Here is a 13,926-nt window from a genome sequence, read left to right as displayed (position 1 = left end):
ACTCAGTCATATATAAATTCTTTTAAAAATATTGTTTTCCATCACGGTCTACCTCAGGAGATTGTATATCAGTAAACACTGTTATTAACTAGGAAAACAGAAAAGTGAGAAGGCAGGACGGGTGAGGTAGGGATGCCGAACAGGTGAGGCAAGGAAGCCTGAGCTATACTTCGAACAGCGGTGACCCGGACCGCAGTCAGGTGAACCCCGCACGCGTGGTTCGGGAAGCCCGGGATAGGACCCTCGAGACCATAGCGCGACCTGGGGAATGGAAACCGAGAAGGGAGCGAGAGGGACTCTAGAGGAAGGCAGCCGCGGGCCTCTAAGGGAGGAGCTACAGGAACTCGAAGGGCGGGGCTGAGGTTAAGGGGGCAGGGATAAGGGCGGGGCCTCGCGGAATTCTCCGGCTGCGCGCGCCACGTCTCCCTCAGAGAGCGTGTGAGGGAGAGGCTGGAGGGGGTGGAGGGGAGGGAAAAACCGAGAGGGGCGGGAGCTCTGTCTTCTCGCGAGATCGGGAGTCGGCAGCGGCGGTGGCGGCGGCGGTGGCGGCGGCGTGTCCGTGAGAGTAGCGTGGGGGCGGGGAGGAGCGGCGCCGGCGGCGTAGGAGCTACGCCACACCGGGCCGGGGCGCTGGGAGCTGGAGCACAGAGGGGGGTCGTGGCGGTGGCGGTGAGAAGAGGGAGGCGGAGGAGGGGGCGCCATGGCGGGGCAGCAGTTCCAGTACGATGACAGCGGGAACACCTTCTTCTACTTCCTCACCTCCTTCGTGGGGCTCATCGTGATCCCGGCCACATACTACCTCTGGCCCCGAGATCAGAATGCCGGTGAGTCCCGCTGGTAGCTGCCGTGGACCTGCGCAGGCCCCTCCGGCTCTTCTGGGCCGCGCGGCTTTTGCCCGCTCCGGCCCAGCCCAGTCCGCTGCGCTTGGGGTGATACCGCCCGCGCGGCCCGGCCTCGCGTCCAGGCGTCAGCCGCTGGCGGCGCCCGGGCTCAGCTGTGTTTCCCTCCGTGCCTCTCCAGGCTCCTCTCCACCCCCTTCATTGTCCTCCTCTGGAGTTTCGCTTTGCACCCTCTCCTCTATTGTTCTGGCGGCTCCTGGCAGCCTCGTCCAGTCTCTTTGTCTTCTATTCCTCGGCTTTTATGGGGGTATTTTTCTTTATGGAGGGAACAAGATGGCATAGGGAGGATGGGAACTGGAAGATGAGAGTAGAGAGTTGGCTACGGAGGAAGCCGAGCGAGCAGGCTCCACTCTGAACCCTCAGCCCACGGTCCCCTTTCCCCCACACCCCCGTTTGCCTGTTGCAGCTGTCGTTACAGATGTTTTGGGCACAGTCAGAGCTGGGTGGCATCTATAGGACGCCAACTGAGCTCGCCAGCCGCCCCTCCCCCCGTGCCTTTCCCCTATTGCCTTTTCATTTGTTCACTTACACTGCGGGGGTTGGGAGCAATGCTGTTATTCCCCTTAGCAAAAAAACAAAACAAAAAAACCAGGCTTTTCTCTATTTCCTTTTCTTTGGAGTTTCCTGTTTATGGCGGAAAAAGTGCAAGTATGAAGGAAGGATTAAGTCTATAGGTAGTTCATTTGTGAGGTAGCGGGTGCATTTGCTTTTAGTTCTAAATCTTTTCACGTTAAACAACATTGGATTAGAACACAGAATTATATAGATTCTTTTCAAGGCATTTTATGTTCGGATTGTTTGGATTCCATTTGTTGCACGCCGCTAGGACGTATGGCAGGTGATATTCTTAAAACTGATGCTGGAACTGCAAGGCCCTAATAGGTTGTTTTATGGTAGCGTTAACAGTAACGAGTAGGTTTTGAGTAAGAACAACCTTAGGAAGGTTTTCTTATTCACAAAAGCGTGCTAACTTGAATAAATACATTCTCTCAAGTTGGGTGTGGTGGTGGTGGGGTCTAGGTTGTCCAGCTGATATACTGTACTTTGGGGACATTGTTAACAGGGAAACATTAAACCAACTCAGAAACTTATTAGGCTTTAAGACATTCAGTGCTCTGTAAAATTCTTCATTTACATAATGGAACTAAATTAAATTAAATTTAGGATAAGTAATAACAAACGATTCCATCTTTTTATATATTTGACAGTGATTTTATCCACTAGGTGCCCAAAGTTGGAAACTTTCTTATTCAGTGGATAGTTTATGATAGTTGGATTTTGGGCTGTTGTGCCTTCTTTTTCTAAGTATATTTAAATTGTCTGGGTTTTTTGGATAGTGGTTGTATATAAGTGATGTAGTCTTAGTATCGTAATGGTTTTCTGTATCTGCAAAACATAGACTACTTTGGTAATTTTATTTCTGGTTAAAAGAGTGTATTTTTCAATATAGTAGTTTATTTTCACTTACTACCCATTTGTGTGTGTGTGTTGGTTGTGTGGAAGACAAAGGTATTGGGAGAGTAGGTAGGTTTGGTTAGAATGTGTTTTGAGAAGCTGCTCTGATTTCAGAAATTATTTTAATCCACACTGGATTTTTGAAACTTGAAAATCATATTTTCATGGTAGGTTTTGTATTACAAAATTTGCCTAATAACTTATAGACAAGTCATACTTGAGCCCTTTCAGCATATAGTTGGTCTTTGGAAGAGTGGTAGCAAATTAATACTTATTTATGTATTATGGACTTCAAATATTACTTTATTTAATCCTCTTAAAAACACAAGGAAGTCAGTACTATTATTATCATCTCCATCCTTACATGAAGAAACTGGAATTTAAAGAAGTTAAGTAACTTTGTGGTGTGGTGGAGACTGGTCGGCTTAGCTTCTAAGCCCTTTTTGTATATTCCATATTGCTAGACAGGATTAGGTGTTGATTTGCTCCTTCTTTACCTCTGGCTCTCTGCGTTGGACTTGCTTTAGTCTATGAGAGTGCACAGGTTGATGTATTTTTTTGGTTTTGCCCAAAATTGCATTATGAAAATTAAGGTGGATACTTAAATGCTCTTTTAATTATCATGAAAATTAGTGTACACCGCTTGGACTTTTTCTTGTGTATCTATCATAGTCACTTGAATTGTTTCTTTAGAATTACAGTGGTATTGGGAGTTCCCGTCGTGGTGCAGTGGTTAACGAATCCGACTAGGAACCATGAGGTTGCGGGTTCGATCCCTGGCCTTGCTCAGTGGGTTAAGGATCTGGCGTTGCCATGAGCTATGGTGTAAGTCGAAGACGAGGCTTGGATCTGGCGTTGCTGTGGCTCTGGCGTAGGCCGGTGGCTACGGCTCTGATTAGACTCCTAGCCTGGGAACCTCCATATGCCGCGGGAGCGGCCCAAGAAATGGCAAAAAAAAAAAAAAAAAAAAAAAAAAGACAATAGAATTACAGTGGTATTGAAAGGATGTTTTTCTCATAGTGACTTTTTACTGAGGTACAATTTTAATATCTTGAATATCAAAGAAAAATCTTGAATTATGGGTTCACCCAGATCTCTGAAAAAGAAAATTCTTTCAAGTGTTTGCAGAAATTATTTGGTGACTTGTACTGATAGTAAGCTACTTACATAATTTTTATTTATCTCACTTAAAAAGTAGTCGAAATTTGAGGTTGGAGTGTTGTTGTTTGATTATTGGTGCTGTTTTCGATCCTTAAGGGTTTTTTCTGGTAGGTACTGTCGTTCCAAAATTTGAAAAATCCTGTAGTATATCTGCCCTCAAGGGTTTTGAATAAAGCATGTGGATCTGTAGTATTTTTGAATAACACACAAGTGTTTGATTTTGAAGTTTATTTAGTTTTCCTGTGAAACTGTTATGTAGCCAAAAGCAAAAATGTAGGTGTGTGACTTTGCACTTCAGAGTTCTTATAGCAGTCTTGACTTTTCAGGGGTATCTTCTATATGAAGCATAATAAGATTTTCTTTGTCAGCAATTATATATACAACCTTAAAACAACCTTGTTTCAATGTTGCTCTTTTGGGAATTGTTGAGCTCTTGAGTACATCAGAAAGCATGGTGCCATTTCAGAGTGGAAAATCTAGGATTCTAAAATGGAAATACCTTGGTTATTGGCATAGTTGATATGTTCATTGAAGTTACTCTGTTATCCAAAACATTATTATTGGAATCCTTTTACCTGATTTTTGTCTAATCTCTTGGGTCAACTGTGCTTGTAATTAATGCCCCTGTTAATAGTTGAAGGGTCCTATTTATTTTACTTTCTTGGTTGTTTGCAAATTGGCTGAATAAGGTGACTGAGTAATTTTCCAGACCATTATGGACAAAAAGCTCTGTGTGAAGTAATAATATGGGAGACTGGATTTCCTTAGAATAGTGGTTCTCAACCTAGGCTACTCCTTTTTTTTTTTTTTTTTTTTTTTTTTTTTGCTTTTTAGGGCAGAACACACGTGGCATATGGAGGTCCTCAGGCTAAGGATCAAATGGGAGCTACAGCTGCCAGCCACACAGGATCGGAGCCACATCTGCGATCTACATGACGGCTCACGGCAATGGCAATGCCAGATCCTTAACCCACTGAGTGAGGCCAGGGATTGAACCCGCAACCTCATGGCTCCTAGTCTGATTAATTTCTGCTTCGCTACGATGATAACTCCAACACTGGCAACTCTTTAGAATCACTTGGGAGCTTTAAAAACTCTTAGAGCCATCACCAGATACCCTGATTTAATTGGTCTGGAGTGGGTTCTATGTATTGGTTTTTTAAAAGGCCCATATGTGATTGTAAATCAAAGCTAGGTTTGAGAAATGTTGCTGCATAGGTAGTGGTTTTTTGCTGGAGTTGTCATTTTTGAAAGTTGTGTATTTCTTTTGATTTGTATTCTTTGATAAAACCTTTAATGCCTTAGCCTTTTTGTTTTACAAAGCTAAGAAGGACTTACTGTAGAAAAGTGCTGTAAGTTCTTGTAGTTGATAGCTGAATATTTTTGTTACACTCTCAATAGTACAAGTTAACAGTGATATTTGACGAGAAAAATAACTGTGTGTAATTATTAGAAATTCATGTAATCCAGGGAGGGCTTCTATTCTTTTCATAGTTTAAGGATAATATAGATCCTTTGAAATAATATAAAATGTATCATTACTGTCCCTAAATTTTGATTTTTTGACTCCTTGATCTTACTTTACTGCCTAGTTTTGAAATCTGGATCTACCAATTATTGTTTTATCTTAGGCAAATGATTTAACTTTGTGTTTTATTTAGTTTATCTATTTGTAAAATAGAGACAGTAGTTATCTGTTTCATATAATTAAATTAATAAGGTAGTATATGTAAAGTATTTGGACTAGTGTCTGGCATATATTGGATCTCTTAGCGCCTGCTATTTTTACTGGTTACTTAGACTTTCTGCAACAATATGATTCTCTACTTTTGTGCTCAGATTTTTCCCCCCCTATTGTTTGAAAGGATTAATGAAACTTTAAAAAAAGTTACATTCTTTTATTCTTTTTTGCTTCCTCCCTCTCAGTGCACAAGTGATTTAACTCTCTGACTTGGGAATGTGAGTAGGAGTCCACTTTTAGTGCTTAGTAGTAAAGTAAAAAAAACTCAGAATTTAAAATTAGAGGTTTTGGCTTTAAGTTACAGCCTAGGCCCTATTTAGTTGTTTCTGAACTTTGATCCTCATTTTCTAGGGGCAGTAATAATAGCCTGCCCTACCTACCCAAGAAGCAATGATGAGAAGCAAAGAAATAAGTTAATATAAAATGCTTACTTGTGAAACTAAATGCACTGTAGAAATTCCTTCATTTTGCATTTTGCAGATATTTATAAAGCACAATACTTTATGTTAGATGATGCTCCTAGGTAATGGATCAGATTTTTTTTTTTTGGCCTGACCGTGGCATGTAGAAGTGCCAGGACCAGGAGTTGAACCTGTGCCACAGCTGTGACCTGAGCCACAGCAGTAACAATGCCCGATTGAGCGCCCTTGGTGGTGCGGTGGGTTAGCAAAGATCGGGTTTTTTTTTTGCCCTTGGCTGCCCCATGCCATATGGAGTTCCTGGGCCAGGGCTCAGATCTGAACCACAGTTGTGACCTACGCTGCAGTTTCAGCAATGCCGGATCCTTTAACCCATTGTGCTGGGCTGGGGATTGAACCTGTGTCCTGGCACTGTGTTGCTGATCCCATTGTGCCATAGGGGGAACTCCAGGATCAAATTTTTAAGCGCTTATAGCTTTTGTTTTAGTTGGTTGCATATATGCAGTGCAGAAAGGATCAAAAGGAAGAGAACAAAAATTGCTTTATAATTCTTTCACTCAAATCATTGAGAAATGATTAAACATTTTGGTGTATGCATCCCCTTAGGATTACTTTAAACATAGTTCCTTCCCTTGTGGGGGAAGACCACCACATTACTCTCCCCCCCCCCCCGCCCCCCCGCCGCCACAATCTGAGACAGATAATTGTGATCCTGGCCTCAACTCTGCTGCTGTTCATTGAATATTTATTACCCTCAAGGGTGGGGAGTGCTGAATGCACTCACCCACTGTAGCACTTCTAGCTAGATTCATGTGTTTTGACAGTTTTATTAGTGAGGTTTAGGTAGCCAGCTTGCCTAAAACCATATTGCTGCTAGGTGAAAGATCAGGTTGGACCCAAATCCTTCTTATGCCAAAGCTTCTCTTCGTAGCCACTGCCTTATATTACCTCCTGTAATTAATACAACACATTGTAAAAAGTCTTAAAGTACTATGGGAGCACAGAGGAAGGGGAGAATAATTCTGTTTCGGATGTGGGTGTTTCATGTAGAGAAGGTGATTTGAGATCTTAAAAGGTAAGTAGGAGAAGTGCATCCTAGATGTAGAGGAAAGCATATGCAAAAGCATGGAGCTGTTCAGTAGGTGGTAAAGATTTAGCAATTAGGCACTTGGGAGCAAATCAGCCATTTTAATAAGTTTATACTTTATCTTGTAAGTTGTTGGGTGAACAGTGGAGGTTTTTCTAAGTAGCATAGTTTACATGGTCAGTTTTGCTTTTGTGGGGCATTCAGTGGAGAATATTGTGGTGGAAGGCAGTGGGGTGGGAGGTGGTGGTGATGGGGTGGAGAAAAATTCGATGGAGGAGTCTCAAAGGGCTTATTATTAGTCCTTTGAGATGTCAGGATATAGGCGAATGAGCATATTAGAAAGAGAATTCTAAAACAGTGTTGGCTATTTTTGGAATATAAGTACCCTGGAGGGAATGAGAAAGTGGAGTGTAGATTTTGAATTTTCACACATTTCTGTTTTTATTTTTCTTTCTCTTAAAGCTGTTTGGTGATTGGCATAATAAGAACATATTAACTTTTATTGTTTTGGTGCCGAGTGCAGGGAAAAGGAGGAGATGAACATTTTTGTTTAAAATGAAATATTGGTTGTATCCATTGATTCAGTTTATCTAGATGATTTCTAATTACAATAGAGTTGATTAACTCAATCACTGGTTGAGTGGATGTTTTAAATGGAAAAAAAATTGGCTAGTTATTGGCTTTGTGTTCAAAGGAGTATATTTTATGGATGCTCATATTAAACTTAGAATATATAGTCTTCCTAAGATTTTAGATTTTGAAGGGATATTAGAGATCTGAGAAGTTTGAGTCCTTTTAAACTAAAGTCACATTCCCTCTCTGTTCTAACTGGACAGAAAGGGTATCAGAAGTGTAGCATATATACACTTAAGTCCCACATAATATAGTAAACCAGCTGGGAAATTGGCAGTGTGAATTAGAGTACAACATTTAGGTTTTATAAATGTGGGACAAACATTGGATTAGTAAATGTATTATATAAAAGTGTTTTTATTTAAAAGGTCATCTTACATTCTTGCTTGATCTTGGAGAACCTGAAAACAAAGATAGGTTTATTTTCATTTTCTTAGTTTTTTGTTTTTGTTTTTTTTTTTTTTTCTTTTTAGGGCTGCACCCACGACATGGAGGTTCCCAGGCTAGGGGTCAAATTGGAGCTACAGCTGCTGGTTTATACCACAGCCACAGCAAAGCAGGATCCGAGCCGAGTCTGTGACCTACACTATAGCTTACAGCAACGCCAGATCCTTAACCCACTGAGCGAGGGCCAGGGATCGAACCCGCAACCTCATGGTTCCTAGTTGGATTCTTTTCTCCTGAGCCATGACGGGAACTCCTCTTAGATGTTTGTTTGTCATACTTCTTATTCACAAATAAAGACAGTCATAAAAAATATATTCATATTGTACTTGGACTTCCTTTTTACAAAATTTTCTGTTACCAGAATTTATTGTTGAGAAATGTTTTACACCATCTCATCATCACATTGTTTGTTTGAAAGGCATTATTTTTCTTTCTCTTACTAAATGAAACCAAGTCCCCCTAAAAGCCAAGTTCCTGCGCCAAGTTTATAATTAACCTTTCAGTCCAAAACTTCATTCCCTTTCTGTCCTGCACCTGTTCCCCCAGGATTGAGGTATATCAGAGAAAAGGGGGCATTGAAACTGAGCAAGACCTTGTAAGATCTCCCAGATACAAATGCCCCCTCCATGTCTCCCATTTCTTGTTTGTAGAAAGACTGTAGTCTCCTAGGCCTTCCCTGGGTTCCAAGGAGCAGGCATAGGTTGTTACTAAGTAGGGAAGTGAGGGAATGTAGAAGCAAAAGAAAAGCGGTTAAACAAGAATAGTTATGACTATAGTTGGGATAAAACAGAGTCCTAGTTCCCCTTAAGGGATATACAGAACAAGGATTTCTTTGACTTGTTCTTCAGGAACTAAGGATCCTCCCCCCCACCCCCACCCCCTTGCCGTGCAGAACATGAGGATCCCAGACTGGTTGGATCCCAGAAGGTTGCTGATTGAGATTCTTGAAACACCACCATGTTACCTCATCATCAGCCAGTCAGAAGAAAGCTATGCATCCTGCAGCCCTTGCCTCCCAATGTTGCCTTTAAAACCTCTTGCATGGGAGTTCCTGCTGTGGCGCAAGTGGATCAGTGGTGTCTTGGGAACTCTGGGGCGCAGGTTCAACCCCCAGACTAGCACATTGGGTTAAGGATCCAGTGTTGCCCGCAGCTGTTGTTTGGGTCACAGTTGCAACCTGAATCTAATCCCTGGCCAGGGAACTCCATATGCTGCGGGGAGCCAAAAAACAAAATAAAACAAACAAAAAACCCTTGCCTGAAAACACTTGTGGAGTCTGGGTCTTTTAAGCATCACATGGCGCCTGCAATAAATGTTATACTTTCTTGCATTGCAACCTGGTGACAGTAGATTGGCTTTGATGTGTGGTGGGTGAGTGACCTGAAAGTTCAGTCCAATAACCTAAGCTGTTCCTTACATTTGGGAATTATTTGTGTCAGTATGGATGAAGGAATTTTCTCATATGGATTCCAGATCTTTTTCACTTTAGATTTTTGCCTGTTTAGTTAAATCTAGTGAGCATTCACTGTTTGCCTGTACTAGGAGCAGTAGACAATACAAAGATGAATGCAATATAAATATAGTCTTTTTTTGATAGAGTTTATAATCTGGGTGGGGTGGGAGAATTAAGATTAGACAAATGCACAAATTGTATCTGAAGCACAGCAAAGCGTAAGAGAAGTGAAAACATACTATGGAAGTTAGCTGGATAAAGTATTTGCATCAAGTTGGGGGTGATAGTAGGTAACTAGAGGTGAGGAAAGGGCTCTTTAGAATGGGTTGATTTTTTTATTTTATTTTTTATTATAGTTGATTTACAATATTCTGTCAATTTCTGTTGCACATCCATATGCATTCTTTTTTCACATTATTCTCCAAATTCCATGGCAAGTGATCAGATATAGTTTGCTGTGCAATACAGCAGAATCTCATTGCTTACCATTCTAAAGGCAGTAGTTTGCATCTACTAACCCCAAACTCCCAAGTCCTTCCTCCTCCCTCTTGGCAACTGCAAATCTGTTTTCCATGTCCATGAGTTTGTTTCTTTTCTGTGGGAAGTTCATTTGTGCCCTATGTTAGATTCCAGATATAAGTAACATCACATGGCATTTGTTTTTCTCCTTCTGACTTACTTCACTTAGTATGAGAGTCTCTAGTTCCATCCATGTTGCTGCAGATGGCATTATTTTGTTCTCCTTTATGGCTGAGTAGTATTCCATTGTGTATATGTGCCACATCTTCTTAATCTATTCATCTGTTGATGGGCATTTAAGTTGTTTCCATGTCTTGGCTATTGTGAATAGCACTGCAGTGAACATAGAGGTGCATGTATCTTTTTCAGTGAAAGCTTTGTGTGGATATATGCCCAGGAGTGGGATTGCTGGGTCATATGATAGTTCTATATTTAGGTGTTTTTGTTTTGTTTTGTTTTTTGTTTTTGTCTTTTTAGGGCTGCACCCATGGCATATGGAGATTGCCAGACTAGGGGTTGAATTGGAGCTGTAGCCACTGGCCTACACCACAGCCACAGCAATTCTAGATCTGAGCTGCATCTGTGACCTCCACCACAGCTCACAGCAACGCTGGATCCTTAACTCACTGAGTGACACCAGGGGTCGAACCTGTGTGCTCGTGGATACTAGTCAGATTCGTTTCCACTGAGCCATGACAGGATCTCCAATGTATTTAGTTTTCTGAGGTACCTTCATACTGTTTTCCATAGTGGTTATATCAGTTTACATTCCAGAGTGGGTTGATTTTGATTGGATTGTCAAAAGATGAGAAAGATTTAATGGGTGAAATAGAGAAGGGAGGTGCAAAGAAGAAATTACATGAGCAAAAATATAGAGGCTGGAGAGCATGAAACATGTTCAAAGTACAAATCAAATCAATTGGAGCACAGTTTCACAGAGTGAAAAAAATGTGAGAAAAGCCCAGAAAATTTGATTTAAGTCATATCAAGAACCTTGTATGTCTAGCTGAAGAGTTTGTATGTGATTTGGTTGACCAAATGTCAATTTGAACATTACAAGTTAATGTAATAACATCTTGTAGATTAAGAAGCAGACAGGAGAGAGAGTTCCCTTGTAGCACAGTGGTTTAAGGTTCATGTGTCATCACTGCAGCATCCCACGTCACAGTTGTGGTGAAGATTTGATCCCTGGTCCAGAAACTTCCACATGCCATGTGCATGGCCGGAAAAAAACAAAAACAAAAACAAAAAACAGACAGGAAATAATATGGGCCTGAACAATGGTGGTGGCAATAGGAAGGTAAGGGACATACTTGAGATATTACTCGATATATTACTTTTTTCTTTGCAAATTTTTATTGTGGAGGAATATGTATAAAACAAAATTTGTAGTTTTAACCATTTTTTTTTGTCTTTTTTTTTTTTTGCTATTTCTTGGGCCGCTCCCACGGCATATGGAGGTTCCCAGGCTAGGGGTCGAATCGGAGCTGTAGCCATCGGCCTACGCCAGAGCCACAGCAACGCGGGATCCGAGCCACGTCTGCGACCTACACCACAGCTCACAGCAACGCCGGATCGTTAACCCACTGAGCAAGGGCAGGGACTGAACCTGCAACCTCATGGTTCCTAGTCGGATTTGTTAACCACTGCGCCACGATGGGAACTCCAGTTTTAACCATTTTAAATATACGGTTTGGTAGTATTAATTATATTCATTGTTGTGCAACCGTCATCACTATCTGTTTCCAAAAATTTTTTACCACCCTAAATAAGCTCTGTACCTATTGAGCAGTAACTTCTCATTCTTTCTTTTCTCCAGCCCCCAGTAAACTCTTTTTGTCTCTATAAATTTGACTATTTGGATATTTCACACAGGTGGAATCATACTGTATTTGTCCTTTTGTGTTTAGCTTATTTCCTATTAGCATAATGTTTTCTGGATTCATTCATGTTGTAGCATGTATCAGAACTTCATTCTCCTTATGTCTGAACAATATCCCATTATATGGATATACCACATTTTTATTCACTCATCTGTTGATGAACACGTGGGTTGTTTCTATTCTTTATCTAATGTGAATAATGCTACAGTGAACATTGGCATACAAGTGTTAAATGTCTGAGTTCTTTTTTCAGTTCTTTTGGGTCTGTTCCTAGGGGTGGGGTTCCTAGGTCATACTGTAATTCTGCTTAGCTTTTTTTTTTTTTTTTTTTTTGTCTTTTGTCTTTTTGTTGTTATTGCTATTTCTTGGGCCGCTCCCGCGGCATATGGAGGTTCCCAGGCTAGGGGTCCAATCGGAGCTGTAGCCGCAAGCCTACCCCAGAGCCACAGCAACGCCGGATCGTTAACCCACTGAGCAAGGGCAGGGACCGAACCCGCAACCTCATGGTTCCTAGTCGGATTCGTTAACCACTGCGCCACGACGGGAACTCCCTGCTTAGCTTTTTGAGGAACTTGCTGAACTGTTTTCCACAGTGGATGCATCATGTTACATTCCTACCAGCAATGTATGTGGGTTCCAATTGCTGTACATCCTCTTCATGTCTTATTTTCCACACACACACACACACACACACACACAATTAGTCATTGTAGTAGATGTGAAGTGGTATTTCATTATGGTTTCGATATGCATTTCCTTAATGGCTAATGTTGCTTAGCATTTTTTCATATGCTTTTTAGCCATTTGTATATCTTTTTTGTAGAAATGTCCATTGAAATCCCTTGAAATTTTTGAAATTTTTACTTTTTTAGGGGTGGGAGCTCTGAGGCATGCAGTTGCTTGATATGGGATGTCAGTTCCCAGACCAGGGATTGAACCTAGGCCATAGTGGTAAAAGTACCCAGTCCTAACCACCAGGCCACTAGGGAACTCTCCTTTACCTTTTTTTAATGGCTGCAGAAGTGGCGTATGGAAGTTGCTGGGCCAGGGATTGAATCCGAGCTGCAGGTGTGGCAGCGTCATATCCTTAGTCCACTGTATTGGGTTGGGGATCAGACCCACAACTCTGCATCAAGCTTAGCCACTGCAGTTGGATTCTTTTAACCCACTGCACTATAGCGGGAGCTCCCCTTTTGCCCATTTTTATTTTTAGTTTCTTTTTACGGCTACACTTGCAGCATGTGGAAGACCCTGGGCTAGGGGCTGTATTGGAACTGCAGCTGTTGGCCTCTGCCACAGCCACAGCAACTCCAGATCCGAGTTGTATCAGAGACCTACGCTGTAGCTTGCGGCAACACCACATCCTCAACCCACTGCAAGGCCAAGGACCGAACCACATCCTCACGAACACTATGTCAAGTCCTTAACCGGCTGAGCCATAGCGGGAACTCTGCCCATTTTTAAATTGAGTTGTTTATCATTTTCATGTTGAGTTGTAGGAATTTTTCATATATTCCAGATATGGATTCCTTAGTTAAATAGTTTACAGATAAAATTTTTTCTCATTCTGTAGATGGTCTTTTTGCTTTTTTGATTATATCCTTGATGCATAAAAGTTTTTGATTTTGGTGGTGGTCCAATTTATCTTTTTTTTCTTCTGTTGCTCATGTTTTTGCTGTCATATCTAAGAATCCATCGGCAAATCAAAGGTCATGCAAATTTACCCCTATGTTTCTTGTAAGAGAAATACAGTTTTAGCTCTAACATTAATTTTGAGTTAATTTTTTTTTTTTTTTTTGGCTTTTTGCTATTTCTTGGGCCATTTGTGTGGCATATGGAGTTTCCCAGGCTAGGGGTCTAATCGGAGCTGTAGCTGCCGGCCTACACCGGAGCCACAGCAACGTGGGATCCCAGCCGAGTCTGCAACCTACACCACACTCACGGCAACGCCGGATCCTTAACCCACTGAGCAAGGCCAGGGACCGAACCCACAACCTTATGGTTCCTAGTCAGATGCGTTAACCACTGCGCCTTGATGGGAACTCCTAATTTTTGTATTCAACGTGAGGTAGGGGTCCAGTTTCATTCTTTTCCATTTGGAAATCGAGTTGTCCAAGTACTATTTGTTGAAGAGACTATTCATTTTCCATTGAATGAACAACAGCGTTTTCAAAAGTCAGTTAGCTGTTGGAGTTCCTGCTTTGGCACAGTGGGATCATTGGCATCTCT

General features: G+C 41.6%; 1 protein-coding gene across 1 annotated transcript in view; it reads left to right on the top strand.

Moving 5' to 3' along the window:
- Window positions 1-515: 515 nt before the first annotated feature.
- SEC63 (SEC63 homolog, protein translocation regulator) overlaps window positions 516-13,926 on the top strand; it is a 75,169-nt gene continuing 61,758 nt past the window's right edge. Inside the window, exon 1 of the mRNA XM_001925479.8 lies at window positions 516-824. Coding sequence (XP_001925514.4) covers window positions 701-824 — 124 coding nt within the window. The 5' untranslated portion in view covers window positions 516-700. The remainder of the gene's footprint in view (window positions 825-13,926) is intronic.

The sequence above is a fragment of the Sus scrofa genome, chromosome 1 (genome assembly GCF_054392235.1).
Source record: "Sus scrofa isolate SSC_HxYL_T2T_F1_AM1 chromosome 1, Sscrofa_HxYL_maternal_Yorkshire_Landrace_v2.0, whole genome shotgun sequence".
Lineage (NCBI taxonomy): Eukaryota > Metazoa > Chordata > Mammalia > Artiodactyla > Suidae > Sus > Sus scrofa.
The sequence above is the reverse complement of the archived record's forward strand: the minus strand, read 5'-3'. Positions and strand labels throughout refer to the sequence as shown.